Source organism: Lissotriton vulgaris, chromosome 2_1 (genome assembly GCF_964263255.1).
Source record: "Lissotriton vulgaris chromosome 2_1, aLisVul1.2, whole genome shotgun sequence".
Taxonomy (NCBI): Eukaryota; Metazoa; Chordata; class Amphibia; order Caudata; family Salamandridae; genus Lissotriton; species Lissotriton vulgaris.
The window spans coordinates 1,027,392,015-1,027,413,230 of NC_141687.1; the positions used below are offsets into that span (position 1 = coordinate 1,027,392,015).

The following is a 21,216-nucleotide window of genomic DNA, read 5'->3' on the forward strand; positions in this document are numbered from 1 at the left end:
ATATATGCTCCAGTGGTTTTTACGAAAATTAACTTTGAAAAAATATATATTGGGCTACATTGGGCTATATATATGTTAGAGCCCAAATGTAGCCCAATGTAGCCCAATGTAGCCCAAAGATGGCCACCAGAGACAAAAAAAACAAATGTAGCCCAAATATCAGCCAGATGTAGCCCAACTATAGCCCAATGACAGAATGTCCCAGAGTGTTCTAAAGAACAACTAGAGCGCTAACAGTCTTACTAATGACAAAAGTATGGCACACCTGAAGTCATCTTGATTGTAATAAAGTGTTAACACTTAAAACATTTAATTTGCAAAGGAACAAAATGAGGGGGTTCATTTTGCCATAGAAATTATGATTAGTGCTGAAGAAAGAAAAATTAGGGCACATTTTGAGTGACTTCTCAAATCCTCTTATATTTCATTAAAAAAATTCTGATATGCAGTCTCCCAAGATGGCCACCAGAGACAAAAGAGCCCAAATATCAGCCAGATGTAGCCCAACTATAGCCCAATGACAGAATGTCCCAGAGTGTTCTAAAGAACAACCAGAACGCTAACAGTCTTACTTATGACAAAAATTTGGCACACCTGAAGTCATCTTGATTGGAATAAAGTGATAACACTTAATACATTTAATTTGAAAAGGAACAAAATGAGGGGTTTCATTTTGCCATAGAAATGTTATATATAGCTGCACGTTTCTGTAGTCCCATAAAGGTGTCAGAAAAAGATAGGCTGGCACACTGGTATCCGATTCACAGATTTTATTACACCAAAAGACCCCCTTCACCCCTTACAGACGCGTTTCGCCTTTGCAGGCTTCGTCAATGTAACGTTAGTGCAAAATTGAAATCGCCATTTAAAGCCATTGGCCCGCTATGCATGTCACAAACATAAAAGAAGGACATTATCTGTTTAACATTTTGGCGGCCATCTTGTAATGTACATATTACATTGAAATATTAGGCTAAAAAGAGGCGACTAATGTGAAAGTGCATTGTGCTCATTAAAAACCATTAACGTTATATTATAAAAATATATTTTTTTCATCAATACATTGACACAGCAAAATTCATGTAATCAGCAATTGAAATGTCTCCCACAATTGTTTTTTTCAATATGTCATGAGTGATGTCATGAGTGATATCACTGACCATGTCATGAGTGATGTAATGTGACGTCATCAGCAGTGCATTGCACTCGCAAGTTATAGTGAGTCCAACTAACTAGAACGTGGGAATTTCAATGGTTTTATGCAAGTAAAATTTCCACCTAACTATAACTGGTGTGAAACCTATGGTTTTTTCAGTGAATAAATATATATATATATATCATTACTTTATTTATGTACCGGGGACTCCCACCCCGACGACTGATTCAGGCATGTGAATCTATGAAAGATACCAATACTGGATAACTACAGTTACAGCTAAGTATTACATTTCTTCACTGGATGGCCTTCAAGACCCCTGCTTGTTTTTTAATGCAAACACCCGCACTACCGCCTTAAATGCTTCTCATAGTGTGGAAGGGGATTCCACCAAGCCCACATTGCGTTTAAAGTATTGTTATTTCTTTACGAATCTCCTCCCTGAATATGCATCTTGTAATGCTCCTGCCAGGAGAAAGCCTGAGGTGGAGCCTGTGGAATCTGGATCTTCAACCTGACTGGTGCATGATCCAAGAGGGTACATGGTAAGTGAGATACCGAGGATACTCATGTCTAGAAATCTCGGGACACCAGTCAAAAGTCCAGAGTAAACCAGGCATTGCGATAAACTGAAATACAAGAGCCCTCCCGGGCTTGGAGGTGTCTGTCTCCAAGCATCTACTAGGTAACTTTCTTAAGTGATCTTATTTAATGTTGTTGTGGCGTATGGATGCAGACGTTCAGAGGCTCCAATAACGGTCCATGTGATCATCCATTATAGCATTAAAATCACCACCCCATATGATGGTGCAGGTGCCGAGATTAGAGATTTTCGCCCGAGTTCCTAGTAAAGAAATTGGGGGTCATCACTATTGGGTCTGTACACAGCAGTCAAGATCACTGGCCTACCATGCAGGTAGCCTGTTAATATAAACATACCTGCCTTAAGGGTCAACAAGTGGTTGGGACATCTGCCATGTGAGACCTCTGCGCAACAGCACAGTGACACCCCAAGCATAATTTGAGTAAGTTAATGAGTTGTCTCCCCTCCACCAGTGAGCACGAGGCCCAAATGCTCTTGAGCCACACAGATGTGTTGCCTGCAGAAATCATACATCTATCTTGGGCCTGTTGAGATAGGCATGAACAAGACGTGTGTTTCTATAAGTATTGAGCCTGTGGACATTCCATGTTATGCAGGATATATTATGGACATACTATATGCAAGAAATTGACATAAAGTTATCCTGCGAGTGTCCATTGACATAGAGCAAATAATGGGCAGTTGCAAATGGCAGTATTGTGACAGTGTGGTATGAACAAAGGGCAGAACAAGGTCACAGGAAAAAAGCAACAGTCCAACCATTTATCTCTGGAACCACCCAGTTTACATCGATGCCCCCCCCCCCCCTACCCCCCCAATCCGGTCAAGAGCAGTCCTGTGATCTGGCCCTATACCACCCTCCACCCAAACCAACCACCCAAATAGGTTGAGACATGCAGGCGCAAAGAAAAAAATTAACTCTTTGAAAAAGTGGATTGGGAATCATCCCTCTGGGACAAAGAAACACCAGGCTAAACAACCCTGCCGTCATCGGTTGGGTGACCAAGATATTAAGTCTGGAGGCTGCCCTGTTTAGTGGGGTTGAATCTGTGTTATTGCAGCATTTCAGTAACATTAAGCAAATGAAATAGAATAACAAGCATTGAATATTCAAAACGCTTTGGAGGTTCTCGGCGAAGTCCCTAGGCACTCCTAGAGAGTCATACTTACAGGTATGACCGATGCATGAAATGATCAGTCATTGTCGCTAAGCTGGGACCATGACTCGTAATTAGGGGAGGCCGTCAGGGAACACAACGCCTAGGTAATATGTTTAGCAAATTTCATTGCAGACTTGGCATAAGTTTATCCTTGGAGGAGATTCTCAGCTTAGCTAGATATAGAAGAGCATATGGTATCAGCTTGATGTAGACTTTTCTTGGCAGGTAGACCGTCTCAGCGGTCCACTGGGACTGATAGGGTAAAGTTTGTGTAGAAGGACATGGTAACCTGGTATTGTATTGTCCTGCATTCGTGAGCCAGTCTCAGGATGGTATCACAGTCCTGATAATTCAACAGACTGGCGATTATTGGGTGAGCCAAATGTAGGAGGGTGGATACCTGACTATGGTTACCCCAGATTTTTTGCCTTGTGTTTAGCTGGTTTTCGACTTAGTTGGCCTGGGATCCTGCTAATCAGGGCCCCAGGCTATCTGCTCTCTCTGTAAAATGGACTCCATGCACCCTAGGCGCATAACCAATTTGGTACTGGACACCTTACCAGCCCCTATACAGTGCACTATAGGTGCCCAGGGCATAGGTGCATCCAAGGCCTACCAGGGGCTGCAACATATCTTTTTCCACCCCTGGCTGGTACTTAAATCGACACAACTGGCTGATCACTCAGCTGGGGCAAGGTGGTGTAATCACCCCTCGCTTAGATATAGTATACCTATATCTAAACCTATATCTGGACACATATTTACCTATAAGTCACTCCTATGGCAGCCTTTAACAATCCTGGAGGCAGAGTGCTTGGTTTTATGTGAGATGGTGCTCTAGCATGAGCTGAGCCTGTCTGCAGCTGTCGGGACCAACTCCCTTAGCTGTTCCGGGATATTGCCATACCATATACTCTTAAGTGCATTATAATCCTCGCGGTTATGTGCTAACTTTGGTTTGGCTTTATCAAAACATGTCGTGTTTGGTGTCATACGTTTTGGAATACTACCCCCTCGCCAGTCCTGGCGACGGGGGTAGCATTCCATCCTTCTAGAGGGAGAAGACATGTTACTTTACTAAAACGCGGTTAATCCTAACCAGAGCCTCAGCATCACAAAATGGATGCTGCTGCCACAGACACAAGTCTGACCTCCTACTGCTGACCAAAACTTGGCAGGGGAGGCCTGGACAAAGGGTTTCCTGTCGCAGGGAGATGCTACACCTCCCCAGACAGGAGATAGTGGATTGTAGCAGGGAGGTTTGAAAGAAACTAGACACTTCCTGGGGAGAACAAGGCTTCCCTTGCATAATCCAGTCAAACCGGTTCTGGGGCACTCCAGCCCCTGTCCTGGCGTGAAACTGGACAAAGGGAAAGGGGTGTAACCACCCCCTTCCTGGGTCCCACCCATAGGAGGGACCTAGCAGGTAATCCAGCCCACATATTTGGAATAAAGGTGGGAGCAGTGCCAGCGCACATCAGATTATCCTGACTGAAACTTTGATACAGAACTCTGGACCCTTTGACATCCCACTCGACGTGGAAGACTGAAGAATCTCCCTTGTGGTCAAGGAGAGACCACCCTGTGCAAACAGGCACCATCCAGCGCCTCACCGTTTGCTTTGTTGCAGTTCCCGCCGGAACTCGAGCGACAGAGATCGACAAGACCCAGCTTTCCTGCCTTCCAACAGCCCGATCCACAGTCCCAGCGAATCTGAGACCCGTGAAGGCGACCTGAAGCGTGGGGCCGGCCATCTTGGAAAAACCACGAAGTGCTGACCGTGCAGCTCCCGAGGCTCCCTCGATGCTGTGCATTGGGGTTTGAGAAGCCCCAGCCCGAGCAGCTTTTGCACCAAAGCTCACCCCTCCACACTCACCGAGGGCTGCGTGGGGCCCTTCTGCATTTTCCTGCTCGACGCGTTGCTCCGGTAGCTTGCCCGTTGGCTAGTAGCCCCAGTACCGACGAACCTTTGAATTTGCTCTGCTAGTCTGGTTGCTCCAGACTGGCCCTCGCTCCCCTGAAAAGGAGCACCCGCTCTGACCTTGCTGGTCCGAGTAAGAAGCGATCTTCGAATCCTGCGTGGGTTGCCTTTGCCAATGCTTGTTAGCTCCAATCCGGAAGCCGACACCGCCGACAGCGAGAGCCTTCGTGGGACAGCTCGTGATCCACTCCTGGACATCCTCGGTGCCCCAGAGTCCACGTGGCAGCGGAGACAAGCTTCACGACAACCACCTGATTGCACCCGACATTGCCTGGTTCCTTCCTGGTTCCACCCTGGTCACTGCTGAGTGACCCAGACTCTGTCCCCTCTGCTTTCAGGTACTTTACATCTTTGATCCACCCTTGGATCCAACCGGACACTTCTCTTTTGGACTCCTGGAGCATCTTCATCTCCAGGCACCATCAGACTGCGTGACGAAACCCGACATACTTTGGCACCTATGCACCCGCTTCCTGTGGGTGAGGTAACTCATGAACGCCGGTGCTCCTGCATTGGTATACACCTCTAGTGTCGAAGTCTAAAGTTTGTTATTCTAGTCCAGTCGGAAGACTCCTAAAACTGTAACTCGGTAACTTTTACGCATCATTGACTTTGCATTGGTGCATGCGTGTGCTTTTAGCGCTGCACCCGAGTCCCGCAGGCTTTTCCCGACTTCACCACTGCTAGTCCCGAATAGCCCCAGCTCATTCTTTTTGAGATGTCGAGATGTCGCCTAACATGGCTAAGCGGCTAGTACGGAGGTCAAGTATGGCATCAATAGTTTGTATGCTTGTTTTCACCTCTATGAGTAACACATGGAGATCATCGTCTTGTGTGTCACTTATTTCCTGCTGTCATGGTGAGGTTCGCATCCTGGCCCTGGTCAGTCTGGTGAGTGAGGCGACTGCCCTCGAAGGAGAGCTTGGACTGCTTAACATTGTGCTTGCTCATGATATAACGTAATTAACATGAGTCTAGCCAACTAACATGCATCCATGGGAGGCGGCAGGCAGAGGGTTGGAGAGCCCCAGAGTCCTACCACACACAGGTTTCCACCGGCAAGGGGGGCACGAGCAGACTCTGTAGGGCTAGTGTAATGTGTACTCAGCCAGTGGATGCTGCAGGGGCCTGCAAAATACAGTGGGCAGTTGTGGTAGGCAAAACCTGCCTGGGGCCATAGACATTGCTGAGGATGTGGGTGTATCGCAAAACCGCTATTCTGCACCTCTGCACAGTGGTGGAAGCTATATCGAAGCCCAATTTTGTTGCATTAATACTGACAACCACATATAGTGATGATTGCCAAGCAGTAGACGGCCAGTGAGTGCGCGTTAGTGGCGCAGCGAATGGAGACCGGTCACAATGTTGCGAAGGCAGTCTCAGGAGCAGAGTTCCATGTGTGATGAGTGGAGAATAAAAGTCCATCCAGGACATTTGCTACTGACTCATAAATAAGTGTTGTGTCAATTACTCTAGTCGAGCATGTAGGCGTTGCCCTATCCCCCCAGCACACAAATCTGAAACTTCATGTCGGGGAGTAGCACAGAAGATGACTCGTAAGATAATCTGCTAAATGCTGTGTCGCAGTGTCCATAAGCCGGGGAGGCCTCAACGCTCACCAGGTGAATTCGCTGGAGCCCGGGTGCCCCAGTGCCGCTACTCCACACAGCTGCGATCGGTCCCTGGACAACAGCAGATCAGCTTCCCGGCCAACATGGCTCTCAGCGCCAGTATGGGATAATAGGCAAGTCAGGCTGCCCTCACAGGTCACAGAAATAGGTGCAAATATTGCCCATAAGCTCCCGGAAGCCCCAATCTGGTCAACCAGCTCGGCAGCGCAGGGCGTCTCTAGCCAAGCAGTCTTGGCGTGCTCCTCTACGCCATACACCTTGCGCCAGGTCACAGGTAGGCCAAGTTTTACAACTTTCATTGCTGGCACTGGATAGGATCACCGAGCCCCCAGGTTCTGATGACCGAATCTGGGTCGTATGAGAGGGCTGTGCCAGATTTTTCCTGTACCAACTACCCCAAAAAAATAACCGGACAATGTGTGTGTTTTTAATAATTTTTTTTTATTATAGACAGCATGGCAATTATACATGTTACAGTCATTAGGTATTGAAATAATCAGGTTAGGTACAAATAGGTTCTGGATGGTACACTTGTCTCTCACTGGTATATTTGTTAGTTTTCGACGTGACTAGCAATTATAGATTCATCAAGAGGGGGGAGAGTACAAATATTCCCACGATCGACATTCCATTTAGCCCATATTTGGGACCACTTCTTCGGGCACCCTCTAGAGACATACACTGTTTTTCCCCGAAACATCCACCAGTCCATGTCTTGCTTCCATAATTTTAGGCCGAGGGCTTCGCTTACCTCCCCATAGTCTAGCAATGTTGTATTTGCCTACCATGTGGCCCAGGGTTGATGAGTTTTTCTCCTTGCAACTCAGATCTGTTGGTCCCCACACATTAAGCAGACACACCCCGGCCTCTATTTTCAGGTCTTGACCAAGCACCATCTCCATACATTTGAGCACCCTTGCCCAGTATTTACGGATGCTGGGGCATTCCCACAGAATATGTATGAAAGTGCCTTCCTTCCCACAAGTACGCCTACATCTGGAGTCCTCTCCATACCCCAGCCATACTAAGGCTGGTCTAGAGTAGTATATTCCATGGAGGATTTCTAGTTGCACCAGTTTAAGCCTTGATGAAATTGCCACTTCCCTGGGGGAGGCAAGAGCCTCCATCCAGTCTTCGTCGTCCATTCCTGACCGGTCGTCCGTCCATTTTTCCCGAAGTCGCAGAAGGGGGTCGGATACTTGATTGATTAGTGTACAGTAAGTGAGGGATATTTATTTTTGGGACATGTAGCCATCGAGAAATCTGCCTTCCAGTGGCGATGCTTCAGGAAGTGTTTCCCCCAGCAGAATTTTTGCATGCAAGGCATGCTTCATTTGATAATGCCTAAATAGTTCTGAGTCTGCTAGGTCATATTCACGTTGCAAGACGGATAAGTCCACCACTTTGCCTTTTTTCCCACACATCAGCCACCCTAGACAGTCCAATCAGATCCCACTTATCAAAGCCCTTGGTATTACGAAGTGCTCCCAACAAATAGGAGTCCCACAGGGTGGGTGGCCTTTGTGCTTTTCTTGTCCCAACCCAGACTTTCATGTGTTGTGTGCCAAATCTGAACTGAATGCAACGTAGGCCCAGTCGCAAGTTAGCAGGTCTGGAAAAAAATGCCCTGGCGTAGGAACCCCCCGGCAGAAGCCATCTATCCATTCGGTTGCCCAGGTCGTCTGGTGGTCTGTATGTACCCTGATTAATAGCTGCCAACTGTGTGGCCCAGTAGTACCTCTTCGTGTCCAGGAGCCCAATCCCTCCATCGTACCATCCCCAAACCAATTTAGGAAATGAGATTCTTAGATTCCCTTTTTCCCACAGGAGGGCTCTTTGTTCGCTCTCTCGTCACCGGGATGGGCGAGTTATGTACGATGTACAGAAAGCGAGGTAGGGACAACATTTTGAATAGCGCCTCCCTGCCCAGCAGGGACAGTGGAAGAGATTTCCAGTGTTATATGTCACTCCTGAGTTGCAGCAGCGATGGCAGGAGATTACAGTCGTAGTACTTCTTGGGGTCTCTAGTAATATATATGCCCAGGTATTTAAAGCCTTCCACTGCTTCTGCCACAGTACAACCCCTGGGCAAGAGTGGAATCCTCCCACCCCCCCCCCCCCCACCCACCCCCCCCCCAGTACGTAGAGCAGCGGCTTGGTCCAATAATACCGTATCTGGAGTATCTGCCGAAGGTGTGGAATATATTAAGGACTCTGTTTATTGAGGCTCCCGGTGCCTCTAGGAACAACAGGATGTTTTCGACATACAGGGAGATGCTGTCTTCCTATTCCTCCAACGATCTCAACCCTCTGACGATCGGGTCCCTTTGGACCTAGCTTGCCAGGGGCGCCAGAGCAAAGAGCAGCGTGGACTGGGGGCATCCATGCCTTGTCCCTGTTCCAAGGTTGAAGATCCCAGACTTATTATTCACTACCAGTTGCGCTAGTTGCTCTGTGTAGAAGAGCTTCACCCACCCAATAAATCTGTGGCCAAACCCCATCTTTTCGAGCACTGTGAAGAGATGAGGTCATTCAATGGTGTTGAATGCCATGGTTACATCTAAGGACACCACCACCTCATTCTCTCTCAGCGTATCTACTCTCCCTTGCACCCCGTGGAGTCGACAGAGATTTCGGGAGGTGTTTCTAGCAGGCATGAAGCCCGACTGGTCAGGATGGACCAGCCCAGAAATTACTCTGACCAGGCGTGTCGCAGCAATTTTGCTAATATGTTCACTTCAGCATTTAGCAGTGAAATAGGCCTGTATGAAGAGTACTGGTCCCTGGGTTTGCCATCTTTATGTATCACTACTATTGTGGCGAGTCTTTGATCTTGAGGGAGTTGGTCGATCTCTCGGCTTTCCTCATACATCGCTTTAAGGTGGGGGGGTAGTTTATCGGGTTTCAATTTGTGTAGTTCTATCGGGAGGCCGTTGGGGCCCATTGCCTTCCCCCCCTGCAGGTCTCTGGCGGCTCGCACCACTTCCTCGACTGTGAGATCACGGTCTAGTAAATCATTGTCGGCCTCTGTTGGTGTAGGTCGCTGTATGTCAGTTAACAGGGCCTTTGAATCTTCCGCTGGGTAAGTAAAATGGGATTTATATATTCAAGTGTAATATTTGGCTAATTAGTCTGCAATCAACTACGTATCCAAATTGTCTCCCCGTCTCAGCCGTGAGTTCCGTGACCAGAGGATCCGCATGATCGCGTCGGTCCAGCCACACCGGTACTTTTCCTGCTCTGTTACCATGCTCGTATATTCTACTGAGTTTGTCCCTTTGTGTGGCTACGCTTTTGTATTCTTCCTTCTTGAGGTTAAGATTGTGTGTTGTATCAGGCTCACCGGACACCAACCGGTCCCTTTCAAGTTGTAAGATCTCCCCTCCTAGTCTAATTTGTTCAGCATTCTTCTCTTTTTTTTGCCCCAGCTATCTGAGAGATTGCTTGCCCCCGAATCACCATCTTAAATGCCTCCCTGAGCATTTGCACCGATCACTCATTGCGCCGGAAGTAGTGTTCAATGGTCAGTATAATGTTATGCCTAATAGTGGGGTTGCACAGGTGCCATGGGTTTATGGGCGTTATTCTACCTACCTGACTTTCCCCCCTCCCCACCTACACCCATGGGAGAGTGGTCAGATATGTTCGCGCTTTGTGTCTGACTTCCTTAATGTATCCAACCTGGTCCGCTGGTCTGAGGATGTAGTCAATACGAGAGAAGCTATGGTGTACCCCGGATTTAAATGTGAACTAGATATCGGTGGGATGGCTGACCTTCTATGCGTCCGTCAATCCAATAGCGTCTAGGAAAGTGGGCAGAACCTGTTGTGCGGGTCCGAAGTCTCTGGGAGGACAGTGATCACGCCTACCACATACCACGGAGTTGAAGCCTATAAAACCCCCTCCCCACCCCCCCAAAGATCAACCTCCCCTCTGGAAGCTGTATCATTGTGTTATTCAAGTCCCTGAACGCAATAGCCTGTAGTCCCGGGGTGATGTAAACGGTTACCAGAGTCAGCTGTCCAGCCTCCCACCTCCCGGACACTGCTGCATACCTGCCCAGTTCGTCAGTCCAGGTATGCTCAGCTGACATGGGAAAGGATTTACGCATCATGGTGCCAACACCCGCGATCCTGGAATGAACCCAGAGTGCATAACCACCTATCCAGTGCCCTACATGTGTCTCATACCAAGTATGTCTCCTGGAGCAACACCACGTCTGGGGTATGTTGTTTAATAAAATGTAAAACTATTCCCCTCTTAAGTTTATCTCCTAAACCAATAAAATTCAAGGATAAAAGCCTGAGTTTCTTATCACTCGCTGAGCCTATTTTTGCCACCGCTACACCTCTCCCCGTCTAATCCTGAGTCTCCTCCCACTGGTTCATGCCACTTTGTTCTTCGCTGAGTGCTAGTCTGCTAGGGCCATCAGATATTGATGTCTGTGCACCATTCTACCCATACCCGACTGCAAGCTGTACTTGGCTGTCAGGCAATTGAAATGCTTAAACTCATAAACCTCAACACCCCCCTCCCTGCTTACCCGTACTCTGAGCCTAAAACTGCCCAATTCCTCAATAGTGCAGAGTGCCTGTCGCTCTAATCTTCTAAATTAACTATAAATTTGGAAATACCTTCCATGCGGCCGTCTGCCCGCATGATGTATCCCCATTCCATTTACAAGAACAAACTCTATTTTTAACAGTCACTTAGCGTAAGTAATGTCCTCTTGATTCTTCGGATACATATTTCCAGGGAGAAGTCCGATAAAATGGCGCAGCAGACCGGGTCCTCTGCAGTCGTCAAGCTTTGTGGGTCAATAGCCTGAGAATGACTGACTTGTGAGAAAAGGGACCCTTCTTCATCGTGCATTGTGATCTTTCGTCTGCCTCGAACCTTCCAGCCTTTCCTGCACTGGTTCTGGAGTCTCAAAAAACCAGGCCTTGCCGTCTGCTTTGACCCGGAGTTTTGCAGGGAACAACATTGCGTAGCAGATATTTCTGTCCCTTAATTGTCTTTTCACATTGAGGAAGGTTCTCCTTTGCCGTTGGACTGTTACGGTGAAACCTGTAAAGGACAGTTCGCTGTTCTCATATTTGAGTGCAGGATTCAATCGAGCGGTTTGCAGTATGATATTGCGGTCTCTGAAATTCAGGAGTTTAGCAAGTATTGGACGAGGGGGAACTCCCAGCTTAGGTCTTCCCCCTGGTATCCAGTGCGCTCTTTCAACCTGCCAATAAATTCCAGGGCCACACGGTTTGAACGTGGCTGCACTCGCCCCAGGGTATTCCGCAGGGCAGCGCTCGCACAGTCCGCCACGGACGCAGGCGGGGGTGGCAGTCTCTCCTCACGCCTCTCGTTTCCGCTGTAGGTGGGGCGACCGACTCTTGACTGTATTGGAAGTCGGGGATATGCTCATTAACTCGCTGAGTCGGTATTGAATGTGCCCCAGGGGTCCAGTCACAACAACGCCAGTGTCCCTTGTCAGTCCCCGGCGATTTGCACAAACTCAAGCATGGGGCTTTTGGGCCCAGTCGGCGCACCACTCTCGATCTGTGAAGCTGCGGTCCCCGGCGTCTACTGCGGTTGCGGATTAAAAGTGATGGTTGAGTAGTCTCCTAGCTGCGGTTTTGGGGCATTTCTCGGATGTGTGGTTTAGGCTGCAGAAGGAAGGAGCTTCACCAACATGTGGCCATCACGCTCCATGCCCAAGCCACGCCCTCAATGGTTGGATTTTTAGCTCGGCCAGCAGAGCCCTCCAAGGAGTGGCCATCTTGCTGCTCAGCAAGACCATCTACAGTCTCAGGAAATCTTTACAGATTAAATGGTTCTAGTGGGAGCATGCTGACAAGTGTATACATTCAAGGTTTCTCCATTGTCAGCACTTTCACAATGTCATCGATTTGTCTTCTCACATGTCTAGTTCTTGGGCCATATCTGGTGTTTGGTGTTGTCTACTTAGTTTGAATCCGTTCACTGCATAATCAAACCTTTCCACTAAATGCAACGGCCGTTTAACTCGTCTGCATTCTTCAGTATTTCCATGATGGCAGCAGCCCTATTGTTGTGGCTCCCCTACTGCATTTGGGTTTTTTCAACTACAAGTCCAAGGTATTCTGGGGACGCCTCAGTCCTTGTTGAGCCCACCCCTCTTACTTTGAAGGCTTTTCTTTGGAAAGGTCCAGACCCATTATCTGTGCAACCCTACTCCCTCAGGCAGAGCAGCAGAATCTAGCACCTTTTCCGAAGGGCCTTACAACAGGCTTTTCTCCATCATTTACCTGTTTGGGGTTATGGAGGGAGGAGCGGAAGTGGGTCTGTTTGTTTCTGTGATTCAGGCCAAGACTCCCGATTACCTTTCTGTGTTTCTGGACGGCTCCATAATCTCAGCCTCACATGTTCACCCACTGCTGTTGCAGCTTCTGCCCACAAGGATCCCTTGGCAGTACTTCACCAGTCAGGTAAGTGACTGCAATGTGAGTGAGGCACCGTTTCCTTCAGATCCCTGATGTTACTACCCTGAAGGTAGAGTGGAAAGCTGTGGAAAGTACAGTTGCTTAGGCGGTTGTCTTGGCTTCTCTCCCCACTAGGGTTTTCTGTTAATATCTGGACTGCTCTTCTCCCTTATCTGTAAATGTGTGCATAGTGGAGTTGGCTATCCTATCCCACTTTCTTTGCTTAGGGAGCTTGTGTAATGTGGTTTGTTTTAACTTTTTTTGTGACAACTTGTTGAAGATTTCTATGTTAGTTCATTTTAACTTGTACATGCCTCCTGAGCATAAACGTATAAAACATTGGTATACACATCTGCTCTTGAGAAAGGCAGAGTTGGAGTTTTGTCCATTTCATTATATTTATTCGCAATTTGTTCTAGCCTGATGTTATACCCATGTCAGAAAATCACATTTGTATTTATTTCATGGTAATAGAGGACTGTTAATTTTTTTTAAAAAGGCATGACAGTAAATATATATTTTCCATATTTTTTTTGTTTATAGTTATACATTTTCTATGCCTGTCACATCATCTTCACACAGACCACACTGCTTGTGTGATGCTGAGCAGTTTTATTTTTAATCCAACTTCTAAACGATATGCACGTTAAGTGATCCTTTCGTAAATGTTTCTATTAAATATTTTCTACATTTTTTTCATGGTTAAATTAATTTTTTATACTTTCAGTGTGATTAAAAGGTGTTTGTAATATCACCTAAGGGAGCAGAGGAGTAAATTAAGACCACTAAGCACATTCTCCTAGAGATATTACTAACACAAAAGATGCTAGTGGTCTAAAGTGAGGCAGTAATGTACGGAAATGGATTGGCGTTCATTGTTGTGTATCTATGTCCATACTATCCAATTTGTAGGACTAACGCCCTCACTAGAGGGGCCTTTTCTTTATGGAAGATACTCTCACAGTTCTGTCCACCTCTCAACCATAGACATCGAGTTGACGCCCAAAGTTAAGTGACTCCAGTTGCCAGTAGCTGAATGTCTTAACTAGCACCACTTGTTGTATTTATTCATATTCTTTGAATCTCATTGATTACTGCTGTCAGAGCGATGTATTTTGTTTGTTTTGGCCCGATCTACATCCTTCCCACCTACATTAAAGGTTCAATACAGACAGAAACATCTCGACCTCCCACCCACCTTTCATATTGGGTTGAATTATACCTCATGTTTTTCAGTTCTACCCTCTGGAGACAGGAATAAATAATCTTAGAAACCCAACAATAGGTGGCGTTAACCGTTCTGTGTTTGCCATCTGCTACCTACTCCCACACCTATGACATTGTAGGATCGCCTCCCTTTTTAACCATCTGTCCAGGTGACAGCAGGTTGTAGCCCACACCACTGCCATCGGTCTTTGGTGTGAGGAGATTCCCTGTGATGAAGCACACCATCTCCTGGTGGGTGAGTGTTTTAGTTCTAAAAACTGCATAGCCTAGTCATAGGCTTACAGGAATTAAACTCTAATCTATTTTTAGATATCCTTACGTCACTTTAGACCACAAACGTCTTTTGTGTTAATGAATAGTGCTTGTGTCAGAAGTAAACCTTGGTTCAGAAAATAATGTATGATTTTTCACTGTTCTGGTTAATGAACACAGACTAATGTTTAAGTGAATGTTTATGCATTGCTGTATAGGGAACTTTAGGTTTGGGACTGAAAATTAACCCCATCTTAGTTATGCAGTTGTTGAGTAACCTTATTAAGTAGGTACCATTGCTGTTAATGTACAGGTCAAGTCAATCTTTGCTTTGTTTATTTTGTCTTTTGGTCATGATTTGAGAAGTGCTGTTTGAATTTAAAACATTTATAAGCAGTTATATCATCGAACGTAGGTAACAGAAAATAAAAAAATATAGTAAGAATACTAATGTTGCTCATTTTGTTCTCAACAGAAAAGTAGAAAAGAGGATGATGAAAGTTCTAGTGATAGTGATTCAAACACCTCGTCAGAGTCATCAAGTGAAGGTATTACTAGTAGTGACTCAGATGATATGGAGGAAGATCAAAGTATCGAAGAAAGTGATGATTCTGATTCTGAGTCTGAAGCACAACATAAAAAGACTACGGTGAGTGTTAACAATCCAAGAATGGCTAACTCAACTTTCTTTGCTTTGTATTATATTGAACTGGAGCGTATTTCTGTCAAGCCCTGCTTTTAAAATTCAGGACTCAATATATCTTTTGAGATTAATTTGGTAATTAACTCCAATTATGCATTTTCTAATGATTTTTTTGTTCTTGGAATATATATTTTAAACTAAGTTGCAGTATAATAATGAGGTACTCTGTGTCTGAATATACATTATTCCTATCGCATCTCACTTGTTAAGTGCACCACACTTGAACTAAGCATTTTCCAGTTTACTTTCCTAGCATTCTTTATAACCACCTGGCATAGGTCATACCCTTCTCAGGTATGCCCAGTTACCATTTTCTGCTTACCTTGGCTACTCTCTTCTTATCAAACGATTTGTGGTATTTGAAGCCAAAACCATAGCCGTGGTCATTTACATCCAGTTGTGTTATGTAATTGGTTGTGGGGGATTATAGTTGAGAGATGTGCCTGCCATGTCTGGTTGTAAACTAGTTGTGAAACTTGGTTTCAGAGAAAGCAATTTGAGACTCGTGCAACAGGTGGTGGGTTAATGAGCTGAATATCTGTCGTTCTGTAATCCCACAATGGAATGCAGCAAATCTAGAAAAACGGTTTTAACTCTGGCCTTTCTCCCATTAGGGCAAGATTCAATTGGAGAACTCCTTAGGTACATTTATTTGGGGAGGTTCAACATTGTACCTTTCTAAAGTAAGCATAATTTCTCCATTATGGGCCAGCACCTAAATGCACTTGAAAACTTGTCTCCTTCAGTGCATATGTGACTATCAGTAAAATAAAGGTTAATATTTTTGTCTAGAAGCTAATCTTTATTGGTAATCAGTTCATGCTGCAAGCACGCTAATAGTCCTATGTGGGAATTCTACCCCATCTAAAATAATGTGTAGCTTAGTTATACACGTTTCTTATATCTTGGTCTCCTTCCAGATCGTTGCTCTAACTAATTTCAAATTAGATAGTTACACAAAGGGCTTCTCTATAAATTACATAGACACGGAAGACATTTCTTCTGAAATTAGATTGCAAATAAGCATTTGTTGCTGGATTACCAACATTAAGTGAAAAACTACAGGCAGGCATATTTTAATCGATTGTCACCAAAGGTCCTTTCTTTCTAGCCAAGATGGCTCACACTCAAAATTCTGTACCTCATCTACAAGCATTTTTAAAGACTTAGACACCTGATGTATGAAGCCATTTTGCATTTGTAAAGCCTACAATTCGCAAAATCACAGGGTGTGTGATCACCAAATAGCTTTTAAAATCCACTACTCCCATTTTGTGACTCGCTAACATGTGAGTCAACACAAGAGGAAGAGGGGGGGACCGGGAGCTTGTTAAGGTCCAGTGTCCGTGCTCCTATGTAAGTCGCTATGTCAAAACAGGACAAGGTTCTGTGATAAATGGGCGCATGTATGTCGCCCACAAAAAAGAAAAGGAAGAGAGAGAGTAGGGGTAGAAGAGAAGGAAGGAGAGAGAAAAGAGGTAGATGGTTATCCCTGGTTTCAAGGATACACTCCCGAAGGGGAAGACCAAGTCGTGCCTCTCTTTCGCCCTCACACACCCAGAAGGATGTCATGCTTCATCATCTGGCTTTTTTGTGCTCCTCGTCAGACCGGCGCTGCAATGTCTGACGGGCCCCCGAAGGGTCTCTTTAGCGGAGATCTTTTAAAGAGAAAACGCCGCGGGGTGTGTGCAGGTGTGGGGGTGGGGCTGATAACAGGAAGGATTTTATAAAAGAGGTGGAGTGGTGCGTGCAAGTGAGGTTAAAAATACCTAAGGGCATCCAGTCATGGATAGTTTTATTCACGTGGTGTCCTTGGTAGATTAAAAAACCAACAGGTTAGTGTGTCACGTGAGGCTTCTATGTGCCGGTGTGCCTAGTCATGAGGTCGACATGTTTCACGCCTATGGTGTTTAAAAGATAGGTAGCGTTTCTTCAGGACCTAGGATAAAGTGCACCTCAAATTAAAAAATAGGAGGGCAAATGCAAGGTTACATAATGATAATCTTGTCAAACACGTGGGATACCCTAGTGCAATTCCTAGAGTAATCAATCGATCTCCGTAGATAGATACTGACACGTGTGCCCTCTTTCAGAGTTACGATTCCTGAGGCTATGCGGCGCTGATTGTGCAAGCATCCAGGAATAGGTTTCAGCGGGATGCTCGTGCTTCCGCACCTACCCCGTCCAAGGCCCGCATGCGCCCATTTGTCACGGAATTTTGTCCTGTTTTGATATAGCAACTCGGTAACATGTTACAAAATTGCAAAATGGGTTAATAAATGGCATAACAAATTGATATTTGTAAGGGGCACTTTTAAGGCGTCTCTTCTAAATATTGATTCTGCATGGTATGTAACAATGTTTCTGATAGATACATCTGCCAGTGGATTCCTCACGTTGTGAATATCCCTCTGCGTCAGCAACGTTTGGAAAATTCTTTTGTAGCACGCCGGCGTGGACGACGTCATAGGAGCACGGCATCGCGCGTGACTCCGACTGACGTCACCAACCCCTTATTAGGCCTACGTCGGCGTGATGACATCAGTTCCCTTTTTTCCGCATTGTCGACGCTAACAGTTTCTTGGGATCTTCTATTGTGTGGATAGTAAATTTGTTACTATTGTGAACTTTTATATCTGTATCTGTTGGAGTGCTGTCTTCCGTCGAAGATGTCATCGAAGAAGACGGGATTTAAGCCATGCGACTCGTGTGCCAGGATGATGTCCATTACCGATCCACATGGTGACTGTTTGTAGTGTCTGGGCTCGGATCACCATGTCAAGGGTTGTCGTTCCTGTTCGAAGATGAATCCAAAGGCTCTTCGAGAATGGGAGGCGAAACTCCTTCTCGCCAAAATTAAGGGTAAGGATGCCCAGAGGACTTCGAGGTCAAAATCAAGACGATCTAAGTCAAAGACGAGGTCGCAGTCGAGGTCTCGGTCAGAGTCGGCTTCGAAGTCGGCTTCGGGGCATGCTTCGGGTTCCTCGAAGAAGAAACCTAGGAGGAAGAAGCACAGTTCGAGACACCATTCCGGCAGGGAGTCTTACTCAAAAAAGAAATAATCTCGAAGACATCATAAGGGCATGATATCTCCTTCTCCAGCTCTTAAGCGTGAAGGTGAGGCCTCGCCTTTACAGTCTCAGGAGCCGACACCGAATCCGGAATCGAATCCGTCTCTGTATCCGTAACAGTCTTCGGTGCATGAAGAAGAGGAAGTTGAAGCTCCTCTGGTTTCGGCGACTCCGGTTCACCAACCCGAGGAACAAGATGAGTCGAATCCGGTACAGCCTCCTCAGGAGCAACCGGTGGGTTCGTACCCTCAGTTTCCTGGTCCAGGTCAGGACCCTTCGCATTTTTTAAACGCCATGTATGGTGTATATGCGAGGGCAATGTACCCCTCTGGTGCAGCGGCTGGTCCCATGGGTCCATTGTCTTTTAATCTGGGCGTGCCTCAAGCTTATGCTCCGGCGCCTTTCTTGCTGTTTATGCCGGTGCTGATTCCACCGTGGCATAGCTCAGCTCCACCGAGGTCATCGACTCCGTACACGGCGTCGCCGGCACCGGAGCGAACTCGGGATCAAGATCGAGGTTCAACGCCGGTACCAGCTTCTCATTCTAAGGCGGCTCCAGCTCCTCGTTTGACGCTGGCCCCGACTCCGCCGGAGTCGTTACCGGATCCGACGGCGTCGGTTCGAATAGAGTGGTCGAGGCGTAGAGCGCAGCGCCTTATGGAGGAGAGAAATTATGAGGAACCTGAGTTCGCAGAAGGCGAACTTCAGGATCAGGAGGATTACTTCGAAGAGCTGCAGGATGCAAGTGGTTTGGACCTTTCTCCCGAATAGGAGTTGCCTGCTGTGTCTGATACACCTTCAAAGGATGTGGCTCCTTACCATGTGGTAATTAAGAAAGCTGCAGAACTCTTAAATTTGACTTTACCATCTGTGGAGTTGAATCGAAATTTGCCTAGCTTACGTAACGGTAAGTTTCAATTCTATTAAGGACACGGAGGCGAGGATTATGCTATATCTTCCTTCGCTTTATTAACATAAAGAAACCACAGCAGCTTAGGAAAAGATATGATAAGAACAAAAAATGCTTTAAACATAAAGCATTAACGTAATGTTCAACAAAAATCAACAACAACTCCCAAGAGTCTCTTTGTTATAATCATAGTCCACAGTCCTTTGTCACTGTTCATCATCCCTATATAACCGGACTTCCCATCATCTTCCTCCTCTTTCTTCGCGCAGATCACGCTTAAGCCTCATTGGTCCTGTTTAGCACCGTCGTTGCCTGTCAAAAAAGGAACAGCGTCAGCGAGGTGGCCCAGTAAAAGGCGACAACAAGGCGAGGAGCATTCAGTGAACAACACAGTACTGACAACGTAAAGGAAAACGCTTTACTTACTGCCATACGGGTGGGTAGAGACACCACCGTAGTCCGGGTGGGATAATCCTCGCCTCCGTGTCCTTAATAGAATTGAAACTTACCGTTACGTAAGCTAGGCAAATTTCGATTCTATGTCAGGACCGGAGGCTTCAGATTATGCTAGTTTAAAGCTTACTTACCACCAACTGAGCTAAATCCACCACTGGCTTAAAATAAAACCTCTTGAAGGTGGAATCCGAGGACCAGTCCGCCGCTCGCATAAGGTCCTCCAGACGAGCACCCACCGAGAATGCCTTAGAGGCCATGGCCCCCCTGGCGGAGTGTGCTCCAAAGAGAGAAGTATTGATGCCCGCTTCTTGCATGACCCAACGCACCCACCTAGCGATAGTGGGGGAGGAGACAGCTTTGTGTGGCTTCCGCAGGGCAATCAACAGTTGACGCTCGCCCGGAGGGCGAAGATCCAATGTCAGGTCCTCATATGCTTTGAGGCATTGCACGACACACAACTTAGGAGTGTCAGTAAAGGCTGGATAAGAAATGGAACGCGACGACGTCTTAGTGCGTCGACCCACCGTGAAAGTAACCCCCTCCGGGGAAAAAATGCGTGCAGAAACATCCAGCGCGCGCACGTCCGAGACGCGCCTACAAGAGACCAGACATAACAACATGGCTAATTTCGCCGAAAGCTCCTTCAGAGACAGATAAGGATTCGCTGGCCACGATAGGAACAGGTTCAGAACCAAATTGACGTCCCAAAGGACGGAGTACCTGGGCTCCGGCGGCAGAGCGAGGCGAACCGCACGCAGAAGTCGGCACACAAAAGGGTGTTCCCCTACCGGGTGGCCATCGATGTTATCATGGCCCGCAGAAATCGCCGACCGGATAGCATTGATCGTTCTATACGCCAAGCCCTTGTCGGCCAAATGAGCCAGGAAATTCAGCACGGGAACAAGGCCGGCGAACATGGGATCCAAATCCCTTCGTAAACACCAACGCATCCACTTAAGCCAAGCGGATCTGTAACGCTTCGTCGTACTATCGGCCCATGCTTTGGAGAGCAAGTGCTCAGCTGACCCCGAAAGGCCCGGGAGCGTCCAGCGTCTCCTGAGAGCCTCCACGCCACGAGGCGGAGAGTGTTCTGCATGACGAGAGGGTGAGGTTCCCGATCCGGGCTCGTCAGGAGCAGAGGAAACAGGGGGAGTAGGATTGGAAAATCCCAGGAAAGTTCCAGAAGAACCGGAAACCAAACTTGAGACCTCCACAGCGGTGTAACCAACACCAGGTCCGCACCCTGGCGGCGTATTTGAGCCGCCGTCCGCATGATCATGGAGAACGGGGGAAACGCAAACGGCTGTTCCCGACTCCAATCCTGTAAGAACGCGTCCGTGGCCTCCACCAGAGGGTCCGGCCTCCAGCTGTAAAACCGCGGCAGCTGGTGGTCGAGACGGGACGCGAATAGGTCCACCGAGAAGGGGCCCCAAAGGGAGTGTAGCCACCGGAAGACTCCCGGATCCAGTTTCCACTGGCTGGCATCCCTGAGATGTCGAGAGTGCCAATCCGCCACCTGATTGGACTGGCCTGGTAGATACTCCGCCGTCACCGCAATGTGACGAGACAGGCAATAATCCCAGAAGTCCTTCGCTAAATCCGCCAATGCG

The 21,216-nt window shown here is 47.0% G+C and overlaps 1 protein-coding gene across 14 annotated transcripts in view; it reads left to right on the forward strand.

Annotated features, from left to right (window-relative positions):
• The window catches only part of BAZ2B (bromodomain adjacent to zinc finger domain 2B), a 1,380,234-nt gene that overhangs the window by 355,826 nt on the left and 1,003,192 nt on the right, over positions 1-21,216 (forward strand). For all 14 annotated transcript variants that reach the window (XM_086956655.1, XM_086956643.1, XM_086956644.1 and 11 more), the window contains exon 7: positions 14,942-15,115. In XM_086956655.1, coding sequence (XP_086812781.1) covers positions 14,942-15,115 — 174 coding nt within the window. The remainder of the gene's footprint in view (positions 1-14,941; positions 15,116-21,216) is intronic.